Source organism: Lithobates pipiens, unplaced genomic scaffold (genome assembly GCF_037356315.1).
Source record: "Lithobates pipiens isolate NorthernLeopardFrog02 unplaced genomic scaffold, aLitPip1_a1.2 Scaffold_35, whole genome shotgun sequence".
Lineage (NCBI taxonomy): Eukaryota > Metazoa > Chordata > Amphibia > Anura > Ranidae > Lithobates > Lithobates pipiens.
The window spans coordinates 9,955,634-9,978,839 of NW_027507811.1; the positions used below are offsets into that span (position 1 = coordinate 9,955,634).

Genomic DNA, 23,206 nt, shown 5'->3' on the forward strand with positions numbered 1-23,206 from the left:
GAAAAACGATCGCTTAGTGACACTGGCAAAAGGGGGTGAAAGGGGCAATTAGGGGGTTAAAACCTTTATTAGGTAGTATATGGGGGTCCCTGACGCTATATAAAAACCTGGCAGGGAACCTAAATAACTAACTGGCTAACCAGCGTCACCAGTGACACTTATATGGTGATCGCTGGTGAAAGGGTTAACTAGGGGCAATCAGGGGGTTAAAACCATTATTGGGTAGTATATGGGGGTACCTAACGCTATAAAAACCTGGCGGTGAACCTAAAAAAATAACTAGCTACCTAGCGACACTAATGCAGCAATCAGAAAAACGATCGCTTAGTGACACTGGCAAAAGGGGGTGAAAGGGTTAACTCTATGGGCTAATCAGGGGGTTAAAACCTTTATTGGGGGGGGTAGGGGGCTACCCTGGACCTAACACTAACTGCCCTGACAGTTTTTACAGTTACATCTGACACTAAATGCAGTGATCAGTAAATAAATGATCACTGCAATCAGTGACTGGGGGCGGGGCGGGGGGGGGTTGATCGGAGGGTGACAGTGTGCCTATTTGTACCTACGTGTCAGTGTAGTGTTTGGTGCACTTACTATGTCTTCTCTCCTCGCAGTCCGGTCAAAAAGACCGCCCCCGAGGAGAGTGACATCACTTCCTCCCTGCCTGTGTTTACACTACACAGGCGGGGGGGAAGCTTCTCATTCGCCAGGAGCGATCGAGAGGGGATGGCCAGAAACCAACGGGCCATCCCCTCATCCCGGATCGCTCCTGAAGCGAAACGGACCGCCGCAGCCAGCGGGAGAGGGGGTCCGATCGGAAACCCCCCACCCGCTGGAAGGCAGGCACGTACGGGTACGCGCTTGTGCCCGTACATGCCATTCTGCCGACGTATAATTACATGCGGCGGTCCTTAAGTGGTTAAGGTACCTGTAAAGTGGTGCATCTATAGCATGCCATACCATTTAAAATGACTGTGCATACCAGGCCCTTGGTGTCTGGTTTAGATTTTAAGGGGAACTCAATGCCAAAATTAACAAAAAATGGCATGCCCCCCCCCCCCCCCCCAATCCATACCAGACCCTTATCCGGGTATGCAGCCCATCAGGTCAGGAAAGAGGAGGGGACAAGCAAGCAGCACCACCCTCCTGAACCATACCTGGCCACATGCCCTCAATAGTGATGGACGAACTTCCGACGGGACGTTTCGCGAACGCGGACCGCGAACGGGGCTGACCGTTTGCGAAACCGAACGTTCGTCGCGGGCCCCATTGACTTCAATGGGAGGCGAATGTTTCAAACCTTTAGGTCGAATTTGCAACCACGAGGTAATTATTAGCAGGAAAAACATAGTCCCACCACATGGCCAATGACATAATACATGTATGAGGTGAATTTGGGATCGATAACTACAAGCATTCTTTTTTTATATGGGAAATTGTTCTGACAATTCAGGACTGTGGAGCGCATGAAGGCAATGGAGGAGAGGGAAGGTCAGGGACCAGGGTAGGCAGAGAAGAGGGTACAGGAGATGATCACCAGCAGCGTCACATACAGCAATGACACCTGCACCGTGATAGAGTCATCTGACACCAGCACCGTGATAGAGGGCACTGACATCAGCAGCGTGACATAAAGCACTAACACCAGCACCGTGATATACAGCATTGACAGCAACACCGTGATAGAGAGTACTGACATCAGAAGCGTGACATTAAGCACTGACATCAGCACCGTGATATACAGCACTGACAGCAGCACCATGACATACAGCACTGACATCAGAAGCGTGACATACAGCACTGACATCAGAAGCGTGACATACAGCACTGACAGCAACACCGTGATAGAGAGTACTGACATCAGAAGCGTGACATTAAGCACTGACATCAGCACAGTGATATACAGCACTGACAGCAGGACCGTGATAGAAAGTACTGACATCAGAAGCGTGACATACAGCATTGACAGCAACACCGTGATAGAGTACTGACATCAGAAGCGTGACATTAAGCACTGACATCAGCACCGTGATATACAGCACTGACAGCAGCACCGTGACATACAGCACTGACATCAGAAGCGTGACATACAGCACTGACAGCAACACCGTGATAGAGAGTACTGACATCAGAAGCGTGACATTAAGCACTGACATCAGCACCGTGATATACAGCACTGACAGCAGAAGCGTGACATTAAGCACTGACATCAGCACAGTGATATACAGCACTGACAGCAGGACCATGATAGAAAGTACTGACATCAGAAGCGTGACATACAGCATTGACAGCAACACCGTGATAGAGAGTACTGACATCAGAAGCGTGACATTAAGCACTGTGATATACAGCACTGACAGCAGCACCGTAAGCAGCCCCAGGAGTAAGTCAGCACAGCACAGGGATGGTGTGATCCCCTCATAATAAGAACCCCCAGGAGGAAGTCAGCACAGCACAGGGATATCATAAGCAGCCCCAGTAGAAATATGACACCGCTCAACCTCTTCAAAGAGGAGGGTAGGGGCATATAGTACGGTGTGCTTTTTTGGGACAAGGAAGTGAGCCAAGTGAAGAAAGAAGGTCTGTGTGCTCGATTAAAAAAATTGCTTATAGACATATACATGGTCTACTGGTCACATGTGTTGAATTCCTCCGAGATCCATGCCTCATTCATTTTTAGAAATGTGAGGTAGTTAACACTGTCGTGAGCTAGGCGAGTACGCTTATCGGTCACGATCCCCCCTGCTGCGCTGAACGTCCTTTCGGACAGGACACTGGATGAGGGGCAAGCCAACAGTTCAATTGCAAATTGGGCAAGCTCTGGCCAGAGGTCAAGCCTGCCCACCCAGTAGTCCAGGGGTTCATCACTCCTCAGAGCGTCCACATCGGCCGTTAACCCGATGTAGTCGGACACCTGACGGTCTAGGCGTTCCCTGATGCTGGATCCGGATGACACCTGTCGATGGGTCGGCTGAAAGAATGACCTCATATCCGAAGTCACCAACACATCTTCAAACCGGTCTCTTCTTGCAGGCGCTGTTGGATTGGTACCCGCAACTCCTTCTCTGGGAGTGGGAATTGCTCCTCTGCCAGCGCACGCAAAAGCAGAATGCAGCATTTCTCGAAGCAAGGCCTGGAAGTGCTGCATTCTGACAGCCCTCTGCGACGGCGGTAACATTTCCGCCATTTTGTGTTTGTACCGGGGGTCTAAGTACGTTGCCACCGAGTACTGGTCCTTGACCCTTATGCTTTTTATACGGGGGTCCCTATTAAAACACTGGAGCATGAAGGCCCCCATTTGCACTAAAGTGGAAGCGGTGTGGTGGCCTGGCTCCTGCTCATCATCCAGGATAATGTCGTCCTCTTCATTCTCCTCTCCCCATCCACGCACAACAGGGATCCCAGAAAGGTTTAAAGCATGCTCTTCTTGCTCCTCCTCATCGGCCCCGGCACCATCCTCCTCTGACTCTTCTTCAGACTCCTGTTGTTGACTTGTCTCAGATAGAGTAGCCCCCCCTGGGAATTCATCCAGCATTGCGACTTCCTCATCTTCCTGCTCCTGCTCCTCCACAGCCTGATCAATGACACGACGCAATGCACGCTCCATAAAGAAGGCATAAGGTACCATGTCACTGATGGCGCCATGGCTGCGACTGACCAGTTTGGTGATCTCCTCAAATGGCCGCAGAAGTCTGCATGCTTCGCGCATGAGCAGCCACTGGCGCGGTGAAAAAACCCCAGCTCCCCAGAACCGTTTCTTTCGCAGAGTTCATACAGGTAGACGTTAACTGCACGTTTCTGCTGGAGCAGCCTATCAAGCATATAGAAGGCTGAGTTCCATCGCGTCGGGCAATCGCAAATAAGACGTCTGACCGGCAGATGGTGTCACCGCTGAATGTCAGCAAGGCAAGCCATGGGCATGTAAGATCTTCTGAAATGGGCTGAGATTTTCCTTGCCTGCCGCAAGATGTTCTGGACCCCAGGGTATTTGACAAGGAATCGCTGCACGACCAAGTTTAAGACGTGTGCCATGCATGGCACGTGCGTAATTTTGCCCTGTTTCAATGCGCTAAGCAGATTGGCACCGTTGTCACACGCCACTTTACCAACTGTCAAATTGAGCGGTGTTAGCCACTGATCTGCCTGTGAACGCAAAGCTGAAAGGAGTGCCGGGCCAGTGTGGCTCTTGGCTTCCAGGCACAACAGACGCAGCACGGCATGGCAACGTCTCACCTGGCATGTGGAATAGGTTCTGGGGAGCTTGGGCGGTGCAGCGGAAGAGACGCTAGCAGCGGAAAAGGAGGAGGCAGCTGAGGAGGAGAGGGAGGAGGATGGAGTAGGAGGAGGAGAAGAAGAGTCAGGCCTGCATGCAATCCATGGCGGTAAAACCAAATCTACACGGGTGCCACGGGTTACATGCTTGACGGCCATCAGAAGGTTCACCCAGTGGGCAGTAAAAGTGATATACCTTCCCTGCCCGTGTTTGCTAGACCACGTGTCTGTGGTCAGATGTATCTTGGCACCGACACTGTGTGCCAGAGATACATTCACTTGCCGCTGAACATGGCCATATAGCTCTGGGATGCCCTTCTCTGAGAAATACTTCCTTCCTGGGACCTTCCATTGTGGTGTTCCAATGGGCACAAATTTGCGAAAGGCCTCCGAGTCCACCAGTTTATATAGCAGTAGTTGGCGGGCTATGAGTTCTGACAAGCCAGCCGTCAACCGTTGGGCAAGAGGGTTATCCGGCGTCATCATTTTTTTTACGCTCGAACATTAGGCCCACGGAAGCCTGCCTTTTTGTAGAAAAACATGAGCTTGGCGTGATGGAAGGTGGAGTGGAGGACAATTGTGAGGAGAGAGGAGAAGGAGAAGTAGAAGACGAGGCTGGACGGTGAGAGCCTGGAGTGTGGCTTTGTGTGTTCCGTTGCTCCCACTGGGCTCGGTGATGGCTGCTCATGTGCCTTCTTAAGGCGGTCGTCCCTAGGTGAGTGTTGGGCTTACCGCGACTAATGCGTTGACTGCAAAGATTGCAGATGGCAACGCTATTGTCAGCAGCGGACATGTTAAAAAAAGCCCACACTGCGGAGCCATGTGTCGGTGTCCTGGGAGCGCCAGATGTGACCGTACATGGTCGATGACTCGCTCCTGATACATTTGCAGTCTGCTTTGTCCCTCCTGTGCAATGTAAGTTATTCCTGCTTCTCCTCCCTATCTGCTGGTCCATATCTCCCTCTGAACTCCCCTCCTCTTCCTCTCTTGTGGGCACCCACGTGACATCACTAGACACGTCATTATCAACGTCACCTTCCCCACCGCTATAAGTAGAGATCTCGGAGTAGGCAGCAACACCGGGGACCAACCTCCTCCTTGGGCTGATCTGGGTACTGTCGTCAGACTGCTGAGTAGCGGTTGTTGCTACCTCCTCTTCCTGATCCAATGCCAAGAGTGGCTGCGCATCAGAAATGTCCTCTTGATATGGATCGGAAAATAATTCCTGTGACTCAAGCGGAAGGTATGTGGTGGTGGTGGTGGTGGTGTTGTTGGTGGTAGTGTCTTTGGGGGTGCACATAGCAGAGAGTGAAGAAGAGGGTGCAGATCGAGAGGATGAGGAGGGTGCAGAAGAGTAAGGCTGAGTGAGCCACTCAACCAAGTCTGGTGCGTCCTTTAAAGTAATTGAACGCACCTTCTGCAACTTCCCACTTTGGCTCAAGGCTGTTGCTCCTGCCCTACCCCTACCACCCCTGCGGAAGGGCCTGCCTCTTCCTCTGCCTGTCATTTTTTAAATCACCCTGTGACAAAACTCTTAGTCCCTATACCAATGAAGGACTGCTGCAGTATAGGGCAGCAGTCAGCAGTGGTGCACCTCAACCCTATCTATTGTGGACCGATAGCGGTCCTTACAGAACAGCAGACTGTACCGCACTCAACCCTATGTACTGTAGCACCCTAGACCAAGTTACCAGTCCTTATAGGAACTTTTGTGGACCAAGCAGGTTGTGTGTTAGTGATTAGCAGACTGTACTTCAGTCCCTATGCCAATGAAGGACTGCTGCAGTATAGGGCAGCGGTCAGCAGTGGTGCACCTCAACCCTATCTATTGTGGACCGATAGCGGTCCTAACAGAACAGCAGACTGTACTGCACTCAACCCTATGTACTGTAGCACCCTACACAGACCAAGTTACCAGTCCTGATAAAGAGCTTTGTGGAAAAAGTGAGTTGTGAATGATTAGCAGACTGATGCAGAAGGGCAGCAGTCAAGTATAATATTCTTTCTATATTTGGAAGAAAGAATATTATACGTATACAAGCCTATTACCGTACCACTGATACCAGTCCTGAAAAGAACCTTTGTGGAACTAATAGTAACAGCAAGTCTTTAAACTGACCCTCACTGCCTGCCAACACTGCTTCCTTCCTGTCCCTATACAAAGTGGCAAAAAAGAGGAGACTGGAACGATTAGTGGTTACTGGAATAGCTCTTTTGTGGACCTGATAGTAACAGCTAATGATGATGATGATGATGATGATGATGAAAGACTAATCTGACTCTCCCTGTAGCACACACCGTCCTTTCCCTTTCTCTAAACTGACAAAAGACACTCAGGCTGCTGCAAGAATCAGTAGCACAGCAAACCTATATACACCTAACACCTATACCAGTCCTGAAAAGAACTTTTGTGTACCAAATAGCTAGCGTTTTATCTGTCCCTACTCCACACAGCAACCTTTCCCTATAGTGACAGAAGAAAGAATGTAAAATGGCCGCCGGATCGGGTGTATTTATAGGTTAGGGGGAATGTCCAAGTGTCCATGTGCTGTCATGTCTCAATTGGCTGGCCTGTACCCCATGACAGACGTGTCATCATAGGTCAAAGTTCTTTTACACATTAAACACGTAAGTCCGCCGGGGCGAACGACGGGAAAAGGCGAGCGAACGCGCGGACCGCGAACGACCGAAATTCGCCGCGAAACGACCGCCGGGCGAACCGTTCGGCCATCACTAGCCCTCAACATGGGGGGGGGGGGTTGATGGGGAAAAATAAAAGTGATCTTGCGGCAAATCCGCTGCAGAGACCACTTTTATCTGAAAGCAGACCCTCCGCTGTTTAAGAATATACCGGGGTTATGGCAGCTATCTGCTGCCATTACAACAATGCTCTACGTCAAGGTGCCGGGGAGCGGTCCGCAAGTGGTTAAATACGTTTTTAACCTCCTACACTTAGGTGGCGCTTCCCATTTCTTCCCTTTTTTGTTTTTGTCACAGAGCTGGCTATACTCTGAGGATGGCTGCTGCCTCCCATCTCTCCTATGCACACACATATGTGTATGTATTCTCTATTTTACCTATGGACTCCATATGGACTATAAAGTATATGGGGGGGGGTTTAACCCTTGATTTAACCTTCTGATTCAGCTATTATTTTGGGCCAGGAAACATTAATTAGTCTTAACTGAAGCATAGTAAACTATGGGTGCCGCGGCACCTTGGTTGGAAAAAAATGATGCAGATTCTAACCCTACAAGGGCCTCTTCCCGACAACCCTGGTCTGTGGTTGTTGAGGTTCTGCGGGCGGGGGGGGGGGGGCTTATCGGAATCTGGAAGCCCCCTTTATCAAAGGGGCACTCCAGATCCCAGCCCCTACTATGTGAATGAGTACATCATACACCTACCCATTCACCAAAAAAGTGTCAAAAAGTAACCACAAGAAACAGTTCTTGACAAGTCCTTTATTAAATTGATGGGGACAAGGGCCTCTTCCCGACAACCCTGGAATGTGGCTGTTTGAGTTCTGCAGGCAGTGGGGCTTATCGGAATCGAGAAGCCCCCTTTACCAAGGCATCCCCCATATCCTAACCCCTCCTATGTGAATGAGTACATCGCACACCTACCCATTCATCATAAAAAAGTGTCAAAAAGTACCGTAATAACCACAAGAAACTGTTTTTGACAAGTCCTTTATTAAATTGATGGGGACAAGGGCCTCTTCCCGACAACCCTGGAATGTGGCTGTTGGGGTTCTGCGGACAGGGGTGGGGGGCTTATCGGAATCTGGAAGCCCCCTTTTATCAAGGGGGCCCCCAGATCCCAGCCCCTCCAGTGTGAATAAATACATCGTACACCAACCCATTCACCAAAAAAAGTGTCAAAAAGTAATAACCACAAGAAACAGTTTTTGACAAGTCCTTTATTTAAAAAAAAAATAGCTTCCCTGGATGTAATCCATCGTCAATCAAGACGCACATGGGACCCGAAAAAATAGAAGATAAAAAGAAAAAATGTTTGGGTTCGGCGGGCGTCATGATTGACAATGGATTACAGCGAGGGACACTATTTTTTTTATTTTTTAATGAAGGACTTGCCAAAAACTGTTCTTGTGGTTATTACTTTTTGACACTTTTTTGGTGAATGGGAAGGGGCCGGGATCTGGGGCCCCCCTTGGTAAAGGGGGCTTCCCGGTTTTGATAAGCTCCCCCGCTCACAGAACCCAGAGAGCCACATTCCAGGGTTGTCGGGAAGAGGCCCTTGACCCCATCAATTTAATAAAGAACTTGTCAAAAACTTTGATTTGTGGTTGAAACTTTTTTGGTGAATGGGTAGGGATACAATGTAGCCGATACACACTGACATGGGGGGGGGGGCGGAATCTGGGGGCCCCCTTGTTAGAGTTTCCAGATTCCGATAAGCCCCCCACCCACAGACTCCGACAACCACAGGCCAGGGTTGTCGGAAAGGGGCAGAGGACCCCTGCCCCAAAGCACCCGTCTTTATTTATGTATATATGTAACACGTATAGTTGACCCTCATCTAGGATACATAAAGTTCCTGGAATATATTTCTATCCCACAAACTAACCACCTCTGAGAGAATCAGTTCTGATGTCACCATATACCTAAAACTTCATCATTAACCACCTCCCGCCCGCCCTATAGCCGAATGACGGCCTTAGAGCAGGCGGGTTCCTTCGCCTGGCCATCCCTGGACGGCCTTGTGTTTACTTCCGCAATGCGCGCCGCCGGGGGCGCGCATCGCGGAAGTATTGTATTCGCCGTGTCTCCCGGAGACAGGCAAATACAGATCGCCGTGAACGGCCAATCAAAGCAGCCGTTCACACCGCGATCGCAGCTGCCAATAAGAGATGATCTCATATGTAATGCCGTCAGCCCCAGTGCCGCCAGTGCCACCTGCCAGTGCCGCCAGTGCCACCTGCCAGTGCCACCTGCCAGCACCAGTGCCACCTGCCAGCACCAGTGCCATCCGTCAGCCCCAGTGCCGTCAGTGCCACCTGCCAGTGCCACCTGCCAGCGCCATCCGTCAGCCCCAGTGCCGTAAGCCCCAGTGCCGCCAGTGCCACCTGCCAGCGCCACCTGCCAGCGCCAGTGCCATCTGCCAGCCCCATTTGCCAGAGCAATTAGCCAGAGCAAATTGCCAGCACCATCTGCCAGTGCCATCTGCCAGTGCCAGCCCCAGTGCCATCTGTCAGCGACATCTGCCAGCCCCATCTGTCAGCCCCATCTGTCAGCCCCATCTGCCTCCAGTGCCATCTGCCTCCAGTGCCATCTGTCAGTGCCACGTTGGGTCACTTTGTGGGCATTTCCATTGTCCTGGTGCTCCAGGGCCTTCAAAACTGTAATAGGTGGTTGAGAAATAAGATGTGTAATTTATGCTCCTAGAACGCCTGATGGTGCTATTTCAATATTGGGCCTCTGTATGTGGTCAGGCTGTGTAAAAGTCTCACACATTTGGTATCGTTATACTCAGGAGGAGTAGTAGAACGTATTTTGGGGTGTCATTTTTGCTATGTACATGCTATGTGTTGGAAATATCTTATAAATGGACAACTTTGCGTAAAAAAAATGCGTTTTCATTTTTTTCCCACATTTTCCCAAAACTTCTGGGAAAAAAATGAACCATTCAAACAACTCATTATGCCTCATAGATTATACGTTGGGGTGTTAGCTTTCCAAAATGGGGTCACTTTGTGGGCATTTCCATTGTTCTGGTGCTCCAGGGCCTTCAAAAATGTAATAGGTGGTTGAGAAATGAAATGTGTAATTTATGCTCCTAGAACGCCTGATGGTGCTATTTCAATATTGGGCCTCTGTATGTGGCCAGGCTGTGTAAAAGTCTCACACATTTGGTATCGTAATACTCAGGAGGAGTAGCAGAACATATTTTGGGGTGTCATTTGTGGTATACACATGCCATGTGAGAGAAATAACCTATTACATTGAAAATTTTGTGAGAAAAAAAAAAAAAATCTTCATTTTGCAAAGAATTGTGGGAAAAAGATGACAACATCAAAAACCTCACCATGCATCTTAGTAAATACCTTGGAATGTCTACTTTCAAAAAAAGGGGTCATTTGGGGGGTATTTGTACTTTCCTGAATTGTTCGGGTCGCAAGAAATGAGATAGGCCACCAGTACATCAGGTGTGATCAATTTTGTGCGATTCGCACCACAGCTTGTAGACTCTCTAACTTTCACAAAGACCAAATAATATCCACTAATTTGGGTTATTTTTACCAAAGATATGTAGCAGTATAAATTGTGGCCAAAATTTATGAAAAAATAAATTATAATTTGCAAAATTTTATCACAGAAACAAAGAAATATGCGGTTTTTTTTCAAAATTTTCGGTCTTTTTTCATTTATAGCGCAAAAAATAAAAACCCCAGAGGTGATCAAATACCACCAAAAGAAAGCTCTATTTGTGGGAAAAAAAGGACACAAAATTCATTTGGGTACAGTGTTGCATGACTGAGTAATTGTCATTCAAAGTGTGAGAGCACCAAAAGCTGAAAATTGGTCTGGTCAGGAAGGGTGTTTAAGTGCCCAGTAAGCAAGTGGTTAATGAATACATCTGGTCTCCAACACCCCAATCACAGCAACTAACTAAAACCCAAGGGAGTTCAAGGTAGGAATTTTTGCTTAAAAACAGAGGGGTGAATAATCATTAATTGATTCCTAGAGGTGGATTCAGGGGTGTCACAGGTCTTGCAAAGCAACACGGGAAGGTTTTTTATCACGGTAGAGAGTTCTTCTCAAAACAACTTTGGCCTAAGTATCTCTACATGGAAAATTGGAGGCTAATCACAACAAGTAAAAATACGTAATTTCACTGCAAAATCAACTGAACCAAAATCCCTTTGCTCATCCTAAGCAGTAATATATTTCTTTCCCCCTTGGTGGGAGTGGAGATGACCCCATCTATAAGGATATACAGTACATACAACACACAGCACAAGGCCGTGTTCACACTACGAAACGTTTCTCGAAGGCTGCATTACCTCTGAGCTCCACAAGGTGGTGATCTCACTTCAACCCAGACAGGAAGTCTCTATGGAAGACAGGAAGTGATGTCAGAAACAGGAAGGAAGTGATGTAAAGATGCAGACAGGAAGTTCTGGGGGCGAGACGTTGAAATTGGAGGAAGTAGCAAGAAGACATCGCTGGAATTGTCAACAGAGGAGGTAATAAGATATTATTTTATCATAGCTCATGTCCTTCTCTCTTATTGGAATCCAAAATCCTCTGTCCATCCCTTCCCCTTTAAATATCCCTCGTTTTAGTCTTACGTACACACAGACACATTTAACTGCCCAAATATCGCTCTCCATTTTTTTTTTATCACCCTTCAGACTATTTCACGTATTGAACTGAAAATATAAGAAAAGTATATATACTTATAAGAAGAGTTTGACCAAACGTCAATCCCCCCCAAAAAAAGTTTTCCCTGTAAAGGTAAATTCTTACTTCTCTGAACGGAGCTCCAAAGCCGGCTGAAGTCTTCTTCAGGAACCGACATGACTGGGGAGTGCCGATCTCCTGGTCCTCCACAGAGCTCTGTGATTCCTCTTGTTGATCTCTATGGTACAGGGATACGGTACAAGGACGGAGTAGTGGGGTTGAGATCATGAAGCTTAAAGCCACAGAGTGCTGAGAGGGAAGGGGCGCAGGACATCAACTAGGGTTGCCACCATCCCTTTTAAAACTGAACGCCTATTAATTACCCAGTTTCTGTGGCTGATTAAGGTGATAATTAAACTCACTCGGTGCCTTACCGGCATTATATTAGCCTTCAGAACCCGTGTAATTAATATGTGTTCGGGTTTAAAGGGAAGAGGTGGCAAATCTATCATCAACACTCCAGGAGGAGTTGGTTTCTGAAGAAGACTTTATCCAGCATTTGGTCTTCATCAGAATGGATACAAGTAAATCAGAAAGACGGAGCACACTGGCCTCAGAAAATTTGGCCAGGAGTGCCGATTTCAGCCAAACCAGGGCTGGACTGGGAAAGAAATTTGGCCCTGGGCTTCATCCGGACCGGCCCACTTACATTTTGAGTGTCCCATCAGCAGCCCCTTACATCAGAGTGTCTCAACAGCACCCCCTTACATCAGAGTGTCTCAACAGCGCCCCCTTACATCAGAGTGTCTCAACAGTACCCCCTTACATCAGAGTGTCTCATCGGCACCCCCTTACATCAGAGTGTCCCATCAGCGCCCTTACATCAGAGTGTCTCAACAGCGCCCCCTTACATCAGAGTGTCTCATCGGCACCCCCTTACATCAGAGTGTCCCCTGAGCAGCCCCCTTACATCAGAGTGTCCCATCAGCGCCCTTACATCAGAGTGTCCCATCAGCGCCCCCTTACATCAGAGTGTCCCATCACCAGCCCCCCTTACATCAGAGTGTCCCATCAGCGCCCCCTTACATCAGAGTGTCCCATCAGCGCCCCCTTACATCAGAGTGTCCCATCAGCGTCCCCTTACATCAGTGTCCCATCAGCGCCCCCTTACATCAGAGTGTCCCATCAGCGCCCCCTTACATCAGAGTGTCCCATCAGCGCCCCCTTACATCAGAGTGTCCCATCAGCGCCCCCTTACATCAGAGTGTCCCATCAGCGCCCCCTTACATCAGAGTGTCCCATCAGCAGCCCCCTTACATCAGAGTGTCCCATCAGCGCCCCCTTACATCAGAGTGTCCCATCAGCAGCCCCCTTACATCAGAGTGTCTCATTAGCAGCCCCCTTACATCAGAGTGTCCCATCAGCACCCCCTTACATCAGAGTGTCCCATCAGCGGCCCCTTACATCAGAGTGTCCCATCAGCGCCCCCTTACATCAGAGTGTCCCATCAGCGCCCCCTTACATCAGAGTGTCTCATTAGCAGCCCCCTTACATCAGAGTGTCTCATTAGCAGCCCCCTTACATCAGAGTGTCCCATCACCAGCCCCCTTACATCAGAGTGTCCCACTGAGCCATCGGCCCACCGGGAAACTCCCTGTAGTCCCAATGGCCAGTACATGCCTGAGCCAAACCCTTAGCTATCCCGGCAACCGATAGGCTTTGCTTGTCTCAGGGGTACAGTGGCCGCTAGTGACGTTACGTGGCAAGTAGCAGATACAAAAAGCTTTGATTCTAATAATAGCTGCACATTATTAAATCTATAAACATAATCATATAAAAATGACATCACCAAGAAGATGATGGAGCTGCTGACAAGAGAGGTGAGGAGGATTCTGGGAGGTCACATGACATAACTCTTATCTCTATTAATAAAACACAGACCTGACCGGAGAGGTGAGGAGGATTCTGGGAGGTCACATGACATAACTCTTATCTCTATTAATAAAACACAGACCTGACCGGAGAGGTGAGGAGGATTCTGGGAGGTCACATGACATTCGTGTTGTTCTTTCAATACAAAATTTTCCTTTGGTGAAGTCTGGTGACCATTTAACCATTACAGTGTCTTCACCTCATTCCCCGGACCTGAACCCGAACCAAAACGGTTAGACTCTAGAAGTCACCAACAAGATCATTGAGCTGCTGACAGGAGAGGTGAGGAGGATTCTGGGAATTCTGGGACATTATCCAGTAACAGACAAGGGATGTGTCTGGATGGTGACTGTATCATTGTGTGTGTCAGGTTCCTATAAGGTGTCAGGATGTCACTGTCTATTTCTCCATGGAGGAGTGGGAGTATTTAGAAGGACACAAGGATCTCTACAAGGACGTCATGATGGACAGACCGGACAATGACAACAATGCACAACATGATCAGGTAGATGATTAAAATTATTGGTATGTCTAACTTTTATACACGTGTATGTGTTACAATGTATGTTGTATTATATATTCAGAAAGGAAACATTGTGGATAATAATATTGGTATTAATGAAGAGTATAAGGAAGAGGATGAGGAGTGTGGTGTGACTGTTGGACTTTTAGATGGACACAAGGATATGATGGCACCGCCTAGTAACAGAAACCCACCAGAGAGATGTCCCCGTCCTCAATATTTCTGGAATTTCCCACAGGAAGGTCACACCATCCCCCACCATCATCAGGTAGATGAGGAACAATTATTGGTAGTTATGATTTATACACCAGAATGTTTGTTACAATTAATTCAGTTTTATATATTAAGAGTGGAAACCTCGGGGATGATAATATTGTTGTTAAAGAAGAGTTTAAAGAGGAGGATGAGGAGTATGGTGTGATGAAGGAGCTTTCAGAAGGACACAAGGATGTCACAATGGAGCCACCTAATACAAGGAACCCACCAGAGAGATGTCCCCGTCCTCTGTATTCCCGGGATTCCACACAGGAAGGTCACACCATCCCCCACCATCATCAGGTAGATGAGGAACAATCACTGATAGTATCATTAGGATCTGTACATTATCTGTATTGTTACCATTGATGTCATTTTTATTATATATTCAGAGTGGAAACCTGAGAGATCCTACAGTTGTGGTTAAAGAAGAGATAAAAGAGGAGGATGATGAGGATGGGGTGATGGAGGAAGAACACAAAGATCTGTACCAGGACACCGTGGTGGAGTCATCCAGCTACAGGAACCCACCAGAGAGATGTCCCCGTCCTCTGTATTCCCGGGATTCCACACAGGAAGATCACAACTACGCGAGGCCTCATCAGGTAGATTATGAATGATATTTGGTAGTTATGATTTATACACAAGCATGTTTCCTACAATGAATGTTGTAGAAGAATTCAGACCACCGTGTGCTTGAAAATATCATCCGAGTCTATTGAGCCCATATAGGTGGTGCAAATGAGCAAGTGCTGAATAGTGTACATTTTAGGATATATACATTTATACCATGCTGATCATTTATGCAGAGGAAGCTGATTAACATATGACACACCCCTCATTAGGACTAGCCAAACCCACTTCTCTAAGGCTGACCATAGATGATATTGTTTTCTTTCCTTCTACAACGGGTGGGGGGGGGGGGAAAGAAAATCACTTGATTCTCCCACCAACACAGTCAGTATTGATGGTGGAATGCCTCCTGCTGTGCTAATCTATTCTGCCACCGGGGGGGCGCTGAAGCATTCCCGGCAGAAAACAAACAAGATACGAACCATCTATGTCCAGTTTAGCCCTCTGGATTATCATGCTCTCCCCAGGAACAGTCTCTTTAGGTGAATGTGGTGGTCTTTTCTCCCTGCCCCAGGGGACCAAACGCTTCAACATTGGCAAACACTTGCCCCGGGTGTTTCCTTACCCAGGGGTAGTGATGGCCGAACGGTTCGCCCGGCGGTCGTTTCGCGGCGAATTTCGGCCGTTCGCGGTCCGCTCGTTTGCTCGCCTTTTGCCGTCGTTCGCCCCGGCGGACTTACGTGTTTAATGTGTAAAAGAACTTTGACCTATGATGACATGTCTATCACGGGGTACAGGACAGCCAATTGAGACATTACAGCACATGGACACTTGGACACTCCCCCTAACCTATAAATACACCCGATCCGGCGGCCATTTTACATTCTTTCTTCTGTCACTATAGGGAAAGGTTGCTGTGTGGAGTAGGGAGAGATAAATCGCTAGCTATTTGGTACACAAAAGTTCTTTTCAGGACTGGTATAGGTGTTAGGTGTATATAGGTTTGCTGTGCTACTGATTCTTGCAGCAGCCTGAGTGTCTTTTGTCAGTTTAGAGAAAGGGAAAGGACGGTGTGTGCTGCAGGGAGAGTCAGTTTAGTCGTCATCATCATCATCATCATCATCATTAGCTGTTACTATCAGGTCCACAAAAGAGCTGTTCCAGTAACCACTAATCGTTCCAGTCTCCTCTTTTTTGCCACTTTGTATAGGGACAGGAAGGAAGCAGTGTGTCAGGCAGTGAGGGTCAGTTTAAAGACTTGCTGTTACTATTAGTTCCACAAAGGTTCTTTTCAGGACTGGTATCAGTGGTATGGTAATAGGCTTGTACACGTATAATATTCTTTCTTCCGAATATAGAAAGAATATTATACTTGACTGCTGCCCTTCTGCTGCAGTCTGCTAATCATTCACAACTCACTTGTTCCACAAAGCTCTTTATCAGGACTGGTAACTTGGTCTGTGTAGGGTGCTACAGTACATAGGGTTGAGTGCAGTACAGTCTGCTGTTCTGTAAGGACCGCTATCGGTCCACAATAGATAGGGTTGAGGTGCACTACTGCTGACTGCTGCCCTATACTGCAGCAGTCCTTCATTGGTATAGGGACTGACGTACAGTCTGCTAATCACTAACACACAACCTGCTTGGTCCACAAAAGTTCTTATAAAGACTGGTAACTTGGTCTAGGGTGCTACAGTACATAGGGTTGAGTGAGGTACAGTCTGCTATTCTATAAGGACTGTTATCGGTCCACAATACATAGGGTTGAGGTGCACTACTGCTGACCGCTGCCCTATACTGCAGCAGTCCTTCATTGGTATAGGGACTGACGTAAAGTCTGCTAATCACTAACACACAACCTGCTTGGTCCACAAAAGTTCCTATAAGGACTGGTAACTTGGTCTGTGTAGGGTGCTACAGTACATAGGGTTGAGTGCGGTACAGTCTGCTGTTCTGTAAGGACCGCTATCGGTCCACAATAGATAGGGTTGAGGTGCACCACTGCTGACCGCTGCCCTATACTGCAGCAGTCCTTCATCAGTATAGGGACTGAGAGTTTTGTCACAGGGTGATTTAAAAAATGACAGGCAGAGGAAGAGGCAGGCCCTTCCGCAGGGGTGGTAGGGGTAGGGCAGGAGCAACAGCCTTGAGCCAAAGTGGGAAGTTGCAGAAGGTGCGTTCAATTACTTTAAAGGACGCACCAGACTTGGTTGAGCGGCTCACTCAGCCTTACTCTTCTGCACCCTCCTCATCCTCTCGATCTGCACCCTCTTCTTCACTCTCTGCTATGTGCACCCCCAAAGACACTACCACCAACAACACCACCACCACAACATACCTTCCGCTTGAGTCACAGGAATTATTTTCCGATTCATATCAAGAGGACATTTCTGATGCGCAGCCACTCTTGGTATTGGATCAGGAAGAGGAGGTAGCAACAACCGCCACTCAGCACTCTGACGACAGTACCCAGAGCAGCCCAAGGAGGAGGTTGGTCCCTGGTGTTGCTGCCTACTCCGAGATCTCTACTTATAGCGGTGGGGAAGGTGACGTTGATGATGACGTGTCTAGTGATGTCACGTGGGTGCCCACAAGAGAGGAAGAGGAGGGGAGTTCAGAGGGAGATATGGACCAGCAGATAGGGAGGAGAAGCAGGAATAACTTACATTGCACAGGAGGGACAAAGCAGACTGCAAATGTATCAGGAGCGAGTCATCGGCCATGTACGGTCACATCTGGCGCTCCCAGGACACCGGCACATGGCTCCGCAGTGTGGGCTTTTTTTAACGTGTCCGCTGCTGACAATAGCGTTGCCATCTGCAATCTTTGCAGTCAACGCATTAGTCGCGGTAAGCCCAACACTCACCTAGGGACGACCGCCTTAAGAAGGCACATGGGCAGCCATCACCGAGCCGAGTGGGAGCAACGGAACACACAAAGCCACACTGCAGGCTCTCACCGTCCAGCCTCGTCTTCTACTTCTCCTTCTCCTCTCTCCTCACAATTGTCCTCCACTCCACCTTCCATCACGCCAAGCTCACGTTTTTCTGCAAAAAGGCAGGCTTCCGTGGGCCTAATGTTCGAGCGTAAAAAAATGATGACGCCGGATAACCCTCTTGCCCAACAGTTGACGGCTGGCTTGTCAGAACTCATAGCCCGCCAACTACTGCCATATAAACTGGTGGACTCGGAGGCCTTTCGCAAATTTGTGGCCATTGGAACACCACAATGGAAGGTCCCAGGAAGGAAGTATTTCTCAGAGAAGGGAATCCCAGAGTTATATGGCCATGTTCAGCGGCAAGTGAATGTATCTCTGGCACACAGTGTCGGTGCCAAGATACATCTGACCACAGACACGTGGTCTAGCAAACACGGGCAGGGAAGGTATATCACTTTTACTGCCCACTGGGTGAACCTTCTGACGGCCGTCAAGCATGTAACCCGTGGCACCCGTGTAGCTTTGGTTTTACCGCCACGGATTGCATGCAGGCCTGACTCTTCTTCTCCTCCTCCTCCTACTCCATCCTCCTCCCTCTCTTCCTCAGCTGCCTCCTCCTTTTCCGCTGCTAGCGTCTCTTCCGCTGCACCGCCCAAGCTCCCCAGAACCTATTCCACATGCCAGGTGAGACGTTGCCATGCCGTGCTGCGTCTGTTGTGCCTGGAAGCCAAGAGCCACACTGGCCTGGCACTCCTTTCAGCTTTGCATTCACAGGCAGATCACTGGCTAACACCGCTCAATTTGACAGTTGGTAAAGTGGTGTGTGACAACGGTGCCAATCTTCTTAGCGCATTGAAACAGGGCAAAATCACGCACGTGCCATGCATGGCACACGTCTTAAACTTGGTCGTGCAGCGATTCCTTGTCAAATACCCTGGAGTCCAGGACATCTTGCGGCAGGCAAGGAAAATCTCGGCCCATTTCAGAAGATCTTACACGGCCATGGCTCGCCTTGCTGACATTCAGCGGCGACACCATCTGCCGGTCAGACGTCTTATTTGCGATTGCCCGATGCGATGGAACTCAACCTTCTATATGCTTGATAGGCTGCTCCAGCAGAAACGTGCAGTTAATGTCTACCTGTATGAACTCTGCGGCAGAACAGGTTCTGGGGAGCTGGTTTTTTTTTCACCACGGCAGTGGCTGCTCATGCGCGACACATGCAGACTTCTGCGGCCATTTGAGGAGATCACCAAACTGGCCAGTCGCAGCCATGGCGCCATCAGTGACATGGTACCTTATGCCTTCTTTATGGAGCGTGCATTGCGTCGTGTCATTGATCAGGCTGTGGAGGAGCAGGAGCGGGAAGATGAGGAAGTCGCAATGCTGGATGAATTCCCAGGGGGGGCTACTCTATCTGAGACAAGTCAACAACAGGAGTCTGAAGAGGAGTCAGAGGAGGATGGTGCCGGGGCCGATGAGGAGGAGCAAGAAGAGCATGCTTTAAACCTTTCTGGGATCCCTGTTGTGCGTGGATGGGGAGAGGAGAATGAAGAGGACGACATTATCCTGGATGATGAGCAGGAGCCAGGCCACCACACCGCTTCCAGTTTAGTGCAAATGGGGGCCTTCATGCTCCAGTGTTTTAATAGGGACCCCCGTATAAAAAGCATAAGGGTCAAGGACCAGTACTGGGTGGCAACGTACTTAGACCCCCGGTACAAACACAAAATGGCGGAAATGTTACCGCCGTCACAGAGGGCTGTCAGAATGGAGCACTTCCAGGCCTTGCTTCGAGAAATGCTGCATTCTGCTTTTGCGTGCGCTGGCAGAGGAGCAATTCCCACTCCCAGAGAAGGATTTGCGGGTACCAATCCAACAGCACCTGCAAGAAGAGGCCGGTTTGAGGATGTGTTGGTGACTTCGGATATAAGGTCATTCTTTCAGCTGACCCATCGACAGGTGTCATCCGGATCCAGCATCAGGGAACGCCTAGACCGCCAGATGTCTGACTACATCGGGTTAACGGCCAATGTGGACGCTCTGAGGAGTGATGAACCCCTGGACTACTGGGTGGGCAGGCTTGACCTCTGGCCAGAGCTTGCCCAATTTGCAATCGAACTGTTGGCTTGCCCCTCGTCCAGTGTCCTGTCCGAAAGGACGTTCAGCGCAGCAGGGGGGATCGTGACCGATAAGCGTACTCACCTAGCTCACGACAGTGTTAACTACCTCACATTTCTAAAAATGAATGAGGCATGGATCTCAGAGGAATTCAACACATGTGACCAGTAGACCATGTATATGTCTATAAACTATTTTTTTAATCGAGCACACAGACCTTCTTTCTTCATTTGGCTCACTTCCTTGTCCCAAAAAAGCACACCGTACTATATGGCCGTACCCTCCTCTTTGAAGAGGTTGAGCGGTGTCATATTTCTACTGGGGCTGCTTATGATATCCCTGTGCTGTGCTGACTTCCTCCTGGGGGTTCTTATTATGAGGGGATCACACCATCCCTGTGCTGTGCTGAGTTTCTCCTGGGCCTGCTTACTATGAGGGGATCACACAATCCCTGTGCTGTGCTGACTTCCTCCTGGGGGGTTCTTATTATGAGGGGATCACACCATCCCTGTGCTGTGCTGAGTTTCTCCTGGGCCTGCTTACTATGAGGGGATCACACCATCCCTGTGCTGTGCTGACTTCCTCCTGGGGGTTCTTATTATGAGGGGATCACACCATCCCTGTGCTGTGCTGACTTACTCCTGGAGCTGCTTACGGTGCTGCTGTCAGTGCTGTATATCACGGTGCTGGTGTGAGTGCTTAATGTCACGGTGCTGCTGTCAGTGCTGTATATCACGGTGCTGATGTCAGTGCTTAATGTCACGCTTCTGATGTCAGTACTCTCTATCACGGTGCTGCTGTCAGTGCTGTATATCACTGTGCTGATGTCAGTGCTGTATGTCACGCTTCTGATGTCAGTGCTCTCTATCACGGTGCTGCTGTCAGTGCTGTATATCACGGTGCTGATGTCAGTGCTTAATGTCACGCTTCTGATGTCAGTACTCTCTATCACGGTGCTGCTGTCAGTGCTGTATATCACTGTGCTGATGTCAGTGCCGTATGTCACGCTTCTGATGTCAGTACTCTCTATCACGGTGTTGCTGTCAGTGCCCTCTATCACGGTGCTGCTGTCAGTGCTGTATATCACGGTGCTGATGTCAGTGCTTAATGTCACGCTTCTGATGTCAGTCCTCTCTATCACGGTGCTGCTGTCAGTGCTGTATATCACGGTGCTGATGTCAGTGCTTAATGTCACGCTTCTGATGTCAGTGCTGTATATCACGGTGTTGCTGTCAATGCTGTATGTCACGGTGCTGGTGTTAATGCTTTATGTCACGCTTCTGATGTCAGTGCTGTATATCACGGTGTTGCTGTCAATGCTGTATGTCACGGTGCTGGTGTTAATGCTTTATGTCACGCTTCTGATGTCAGTGCTGTATATCACGGTGTTGCTGTCAATGCTGTATGTCACGGTGCTGGTGTTAATGCTTTATGTCACGCTGCTGATGTCAGTGCCCTCTATCACGGTGCTGGTGTCAGATCACTCTATCATGGTGCATGTGTCATTGCTGTATGTCACGCTGCTGGTGATCATCTCCTGCACCCTCTTCTTTGCCTACCCTGGTCCCTGACATTCCCTCTCCTCCATTGCCTTCATGCGCTCCACAGTCCTGAATTGTCACAACAATTTCCCATATAAAAAAAGAATGCTTGTAGTTGTCGATCCCAAATTCACCTCATACATGTGTTATGTCATTGGCCATGTGGTGGGACTATGTTTGCCCAGCTAACAATTATTTGGTGGCTGCAAATTCGACCTAAAGGTTTGAAACGTTCGCCTCCCATTGAAGTCAATGGGGCCCGCCGCGAACGTTCGGTTTCGCGAACGGTCGGCCTCGTTCTCGGTCCGCGTTCGCGAAACGTCCCGTCGGAGGTTCGGGCCATCACTACCCAGGGGTTTTAATCTGGTTCTCCAGAATAGGTGGTCTTCCCTTTGTCGGTGGATCTTGGTTTTTAGTCAATTTCCTGGGAACTGAGTAGGTCTGGAGGTGTTCTTGGGATCTGATCACCTGGAGATAGGACCTCCTTCTGTGGCTGATCTACAGCCTCCTAAGGAACAGTTTCCAAATCCCTTCGTCCAGTGTGCCTTTAATCAAGTCAATGTTCTTTAGAGGTGTCCCCAAGGTTCCTGTCCCTCGCTTCAGTACTATGGGTGCTTTACTGGAGGGGTCAAGATATTCTTAGAATCAGGTTCTACACTAAGGTTGGGCACCTGCTCTCCTGGGGACTTCTCCCTGTGTTTGTTATCTGTTGACTACGTTATGCTGTTGGTTTGTTTCTCGGGTAGTTCTACTGGTTTTGTTGGGTTTTGGTTTCATAGTCTCACGCCGGTTGAGGCTCGGCGTTCCTTCAGGTGGAGGCATCCCTCTTCTTTGATCTTTTCTGTCCATGTCTGAGTGTAGACTGGTGGAGGCTGGTGTATATCCTCCAACCTGAAGGTGGCACTATATGCTTTTTCTTCAGACTGGCAGGAGCCCTTAGAGGAATACTTGTCCCCGGCTATGGGCTACAGGCAGCCATCTTGAGGAGGACAGCAGTCCTATTGGATACTGAAATCCCATGAGATCGGAGCAGTCCTATTGGATACTGAAATCCCATGAGATCGGAGCAGTCCTATTGGATACTGAAATCCTATGAGATCGGAGCAGTCCTATTGGATACTGAAATCCCATGAGATCGGAGCAGTCCTATTGGATACTGAAACCCCATGAGATCGGAGCAGTCCTATTGGACACTGAAATCCCATGAGATGACTTCTCCCTGTGTTTGTTATTTGTTGACTACGTTATGCTGTTGGTTTGTTTCTCGGGTAGTTCTACTGGTTTTGTTGGGTTTTGGTTTCATAGTCTCACGCCGGTTGAGGCTCGGCGTTCCTTCAGGTGGAGTCATCCCTCTTCTTTGATCTTTTCTGTCCATGTCTGAGTGTAGACTGGTGGAGGCTGGTGTATATCCTCCAACCTGAAGGTGGCACTATATGCTTTTTCTTCAGACTGGCAGGAGCCCTTAGAGGAATACTTGTCCCCGGCTATGGGCTACAGGCAGCCATCTTGAGGAGGACAGCAGTCCTATTGGATACTGAAATCCCATGAGATCGGAGCAGTCCTATTGGATACTGAAATCCCATGAGATTGAAGCAGTCTTATTGGATACTGAAATCCCATGAGATCGGAGCAGTCCTATTGGATACTGAAATCCCATGAGATCGGAGCAGTCCTATTGGATACTGAA

The 23,206-nt window shown here is 48.9% G+C and overlaps 2 protein-coding genes across 3 annotated transcripts in view; both read left to right on the top strand.

Moving 5' to 3' along the window:
• LOC143955476 (uncharacterized) overlaps positions 1 to 23,206 on the top strand; it is a 65,473-nt gene that overhangs the window by 36,267 nt on the left and 6,000 nt on the right.
• LOC143955928 (uncharacterized) lies at positions 11,405 to 14,971 on the top strand. Of its 2 annotated transcripts, XM_077466051.1 has the most exons (5): positions 11,405 to 11,479; positions 13,759 to 13,850; positions 13,939 to 14,073; positions 14,153 to 14,359; positions 14,440 to 14,971. In XM_077466051.1, the coding sequence occupies exons 3-5, from the start codon at positions 13,978 to 13,980 to the stop codon at positions 14,713 to 14,715; spliced, it is 579 nt and encodes a 192-aa protein (XP_077322177.1). In that variant the 5' UTR covers positions 11,405 to 11,479; positions 13,759 to 13,850; positions 13,939 to 13,977; the 3' UTR covers positions 14,716 to 14,971. The 2 variants fall into 2 exon arrangements, with proteins under 2 accessions (XP_077322177.1, XP_077322178.1); XM_077466052.1 differs by lacking the exon at positions 11,405 to 11,479 and having other exon boundaries at positions 12,829 to 13,850.

Coding starts and splice junctions, on each gene's coding strand:
- LOC143955928 (XM_077466051.1), top strand. CDS start 13,978: ATGGAGGAGTGGGAGTATTTAGAAGGACACAAGGATCTCTACAAGGAC. Junction 14,074..14,152: donor ACAATGCACAACATGATCAG/GTAGATGATTAA, acceptor TTATATATTCAG/AAAGGAAACATTGTGGATAA. Junction 14,360..14,439: donor CCATCCCCCACCATCATCAG/GTAGATGAGGAA, acceptor TTATATATTAAG/AGTGGAAACCTCGGGGATGA.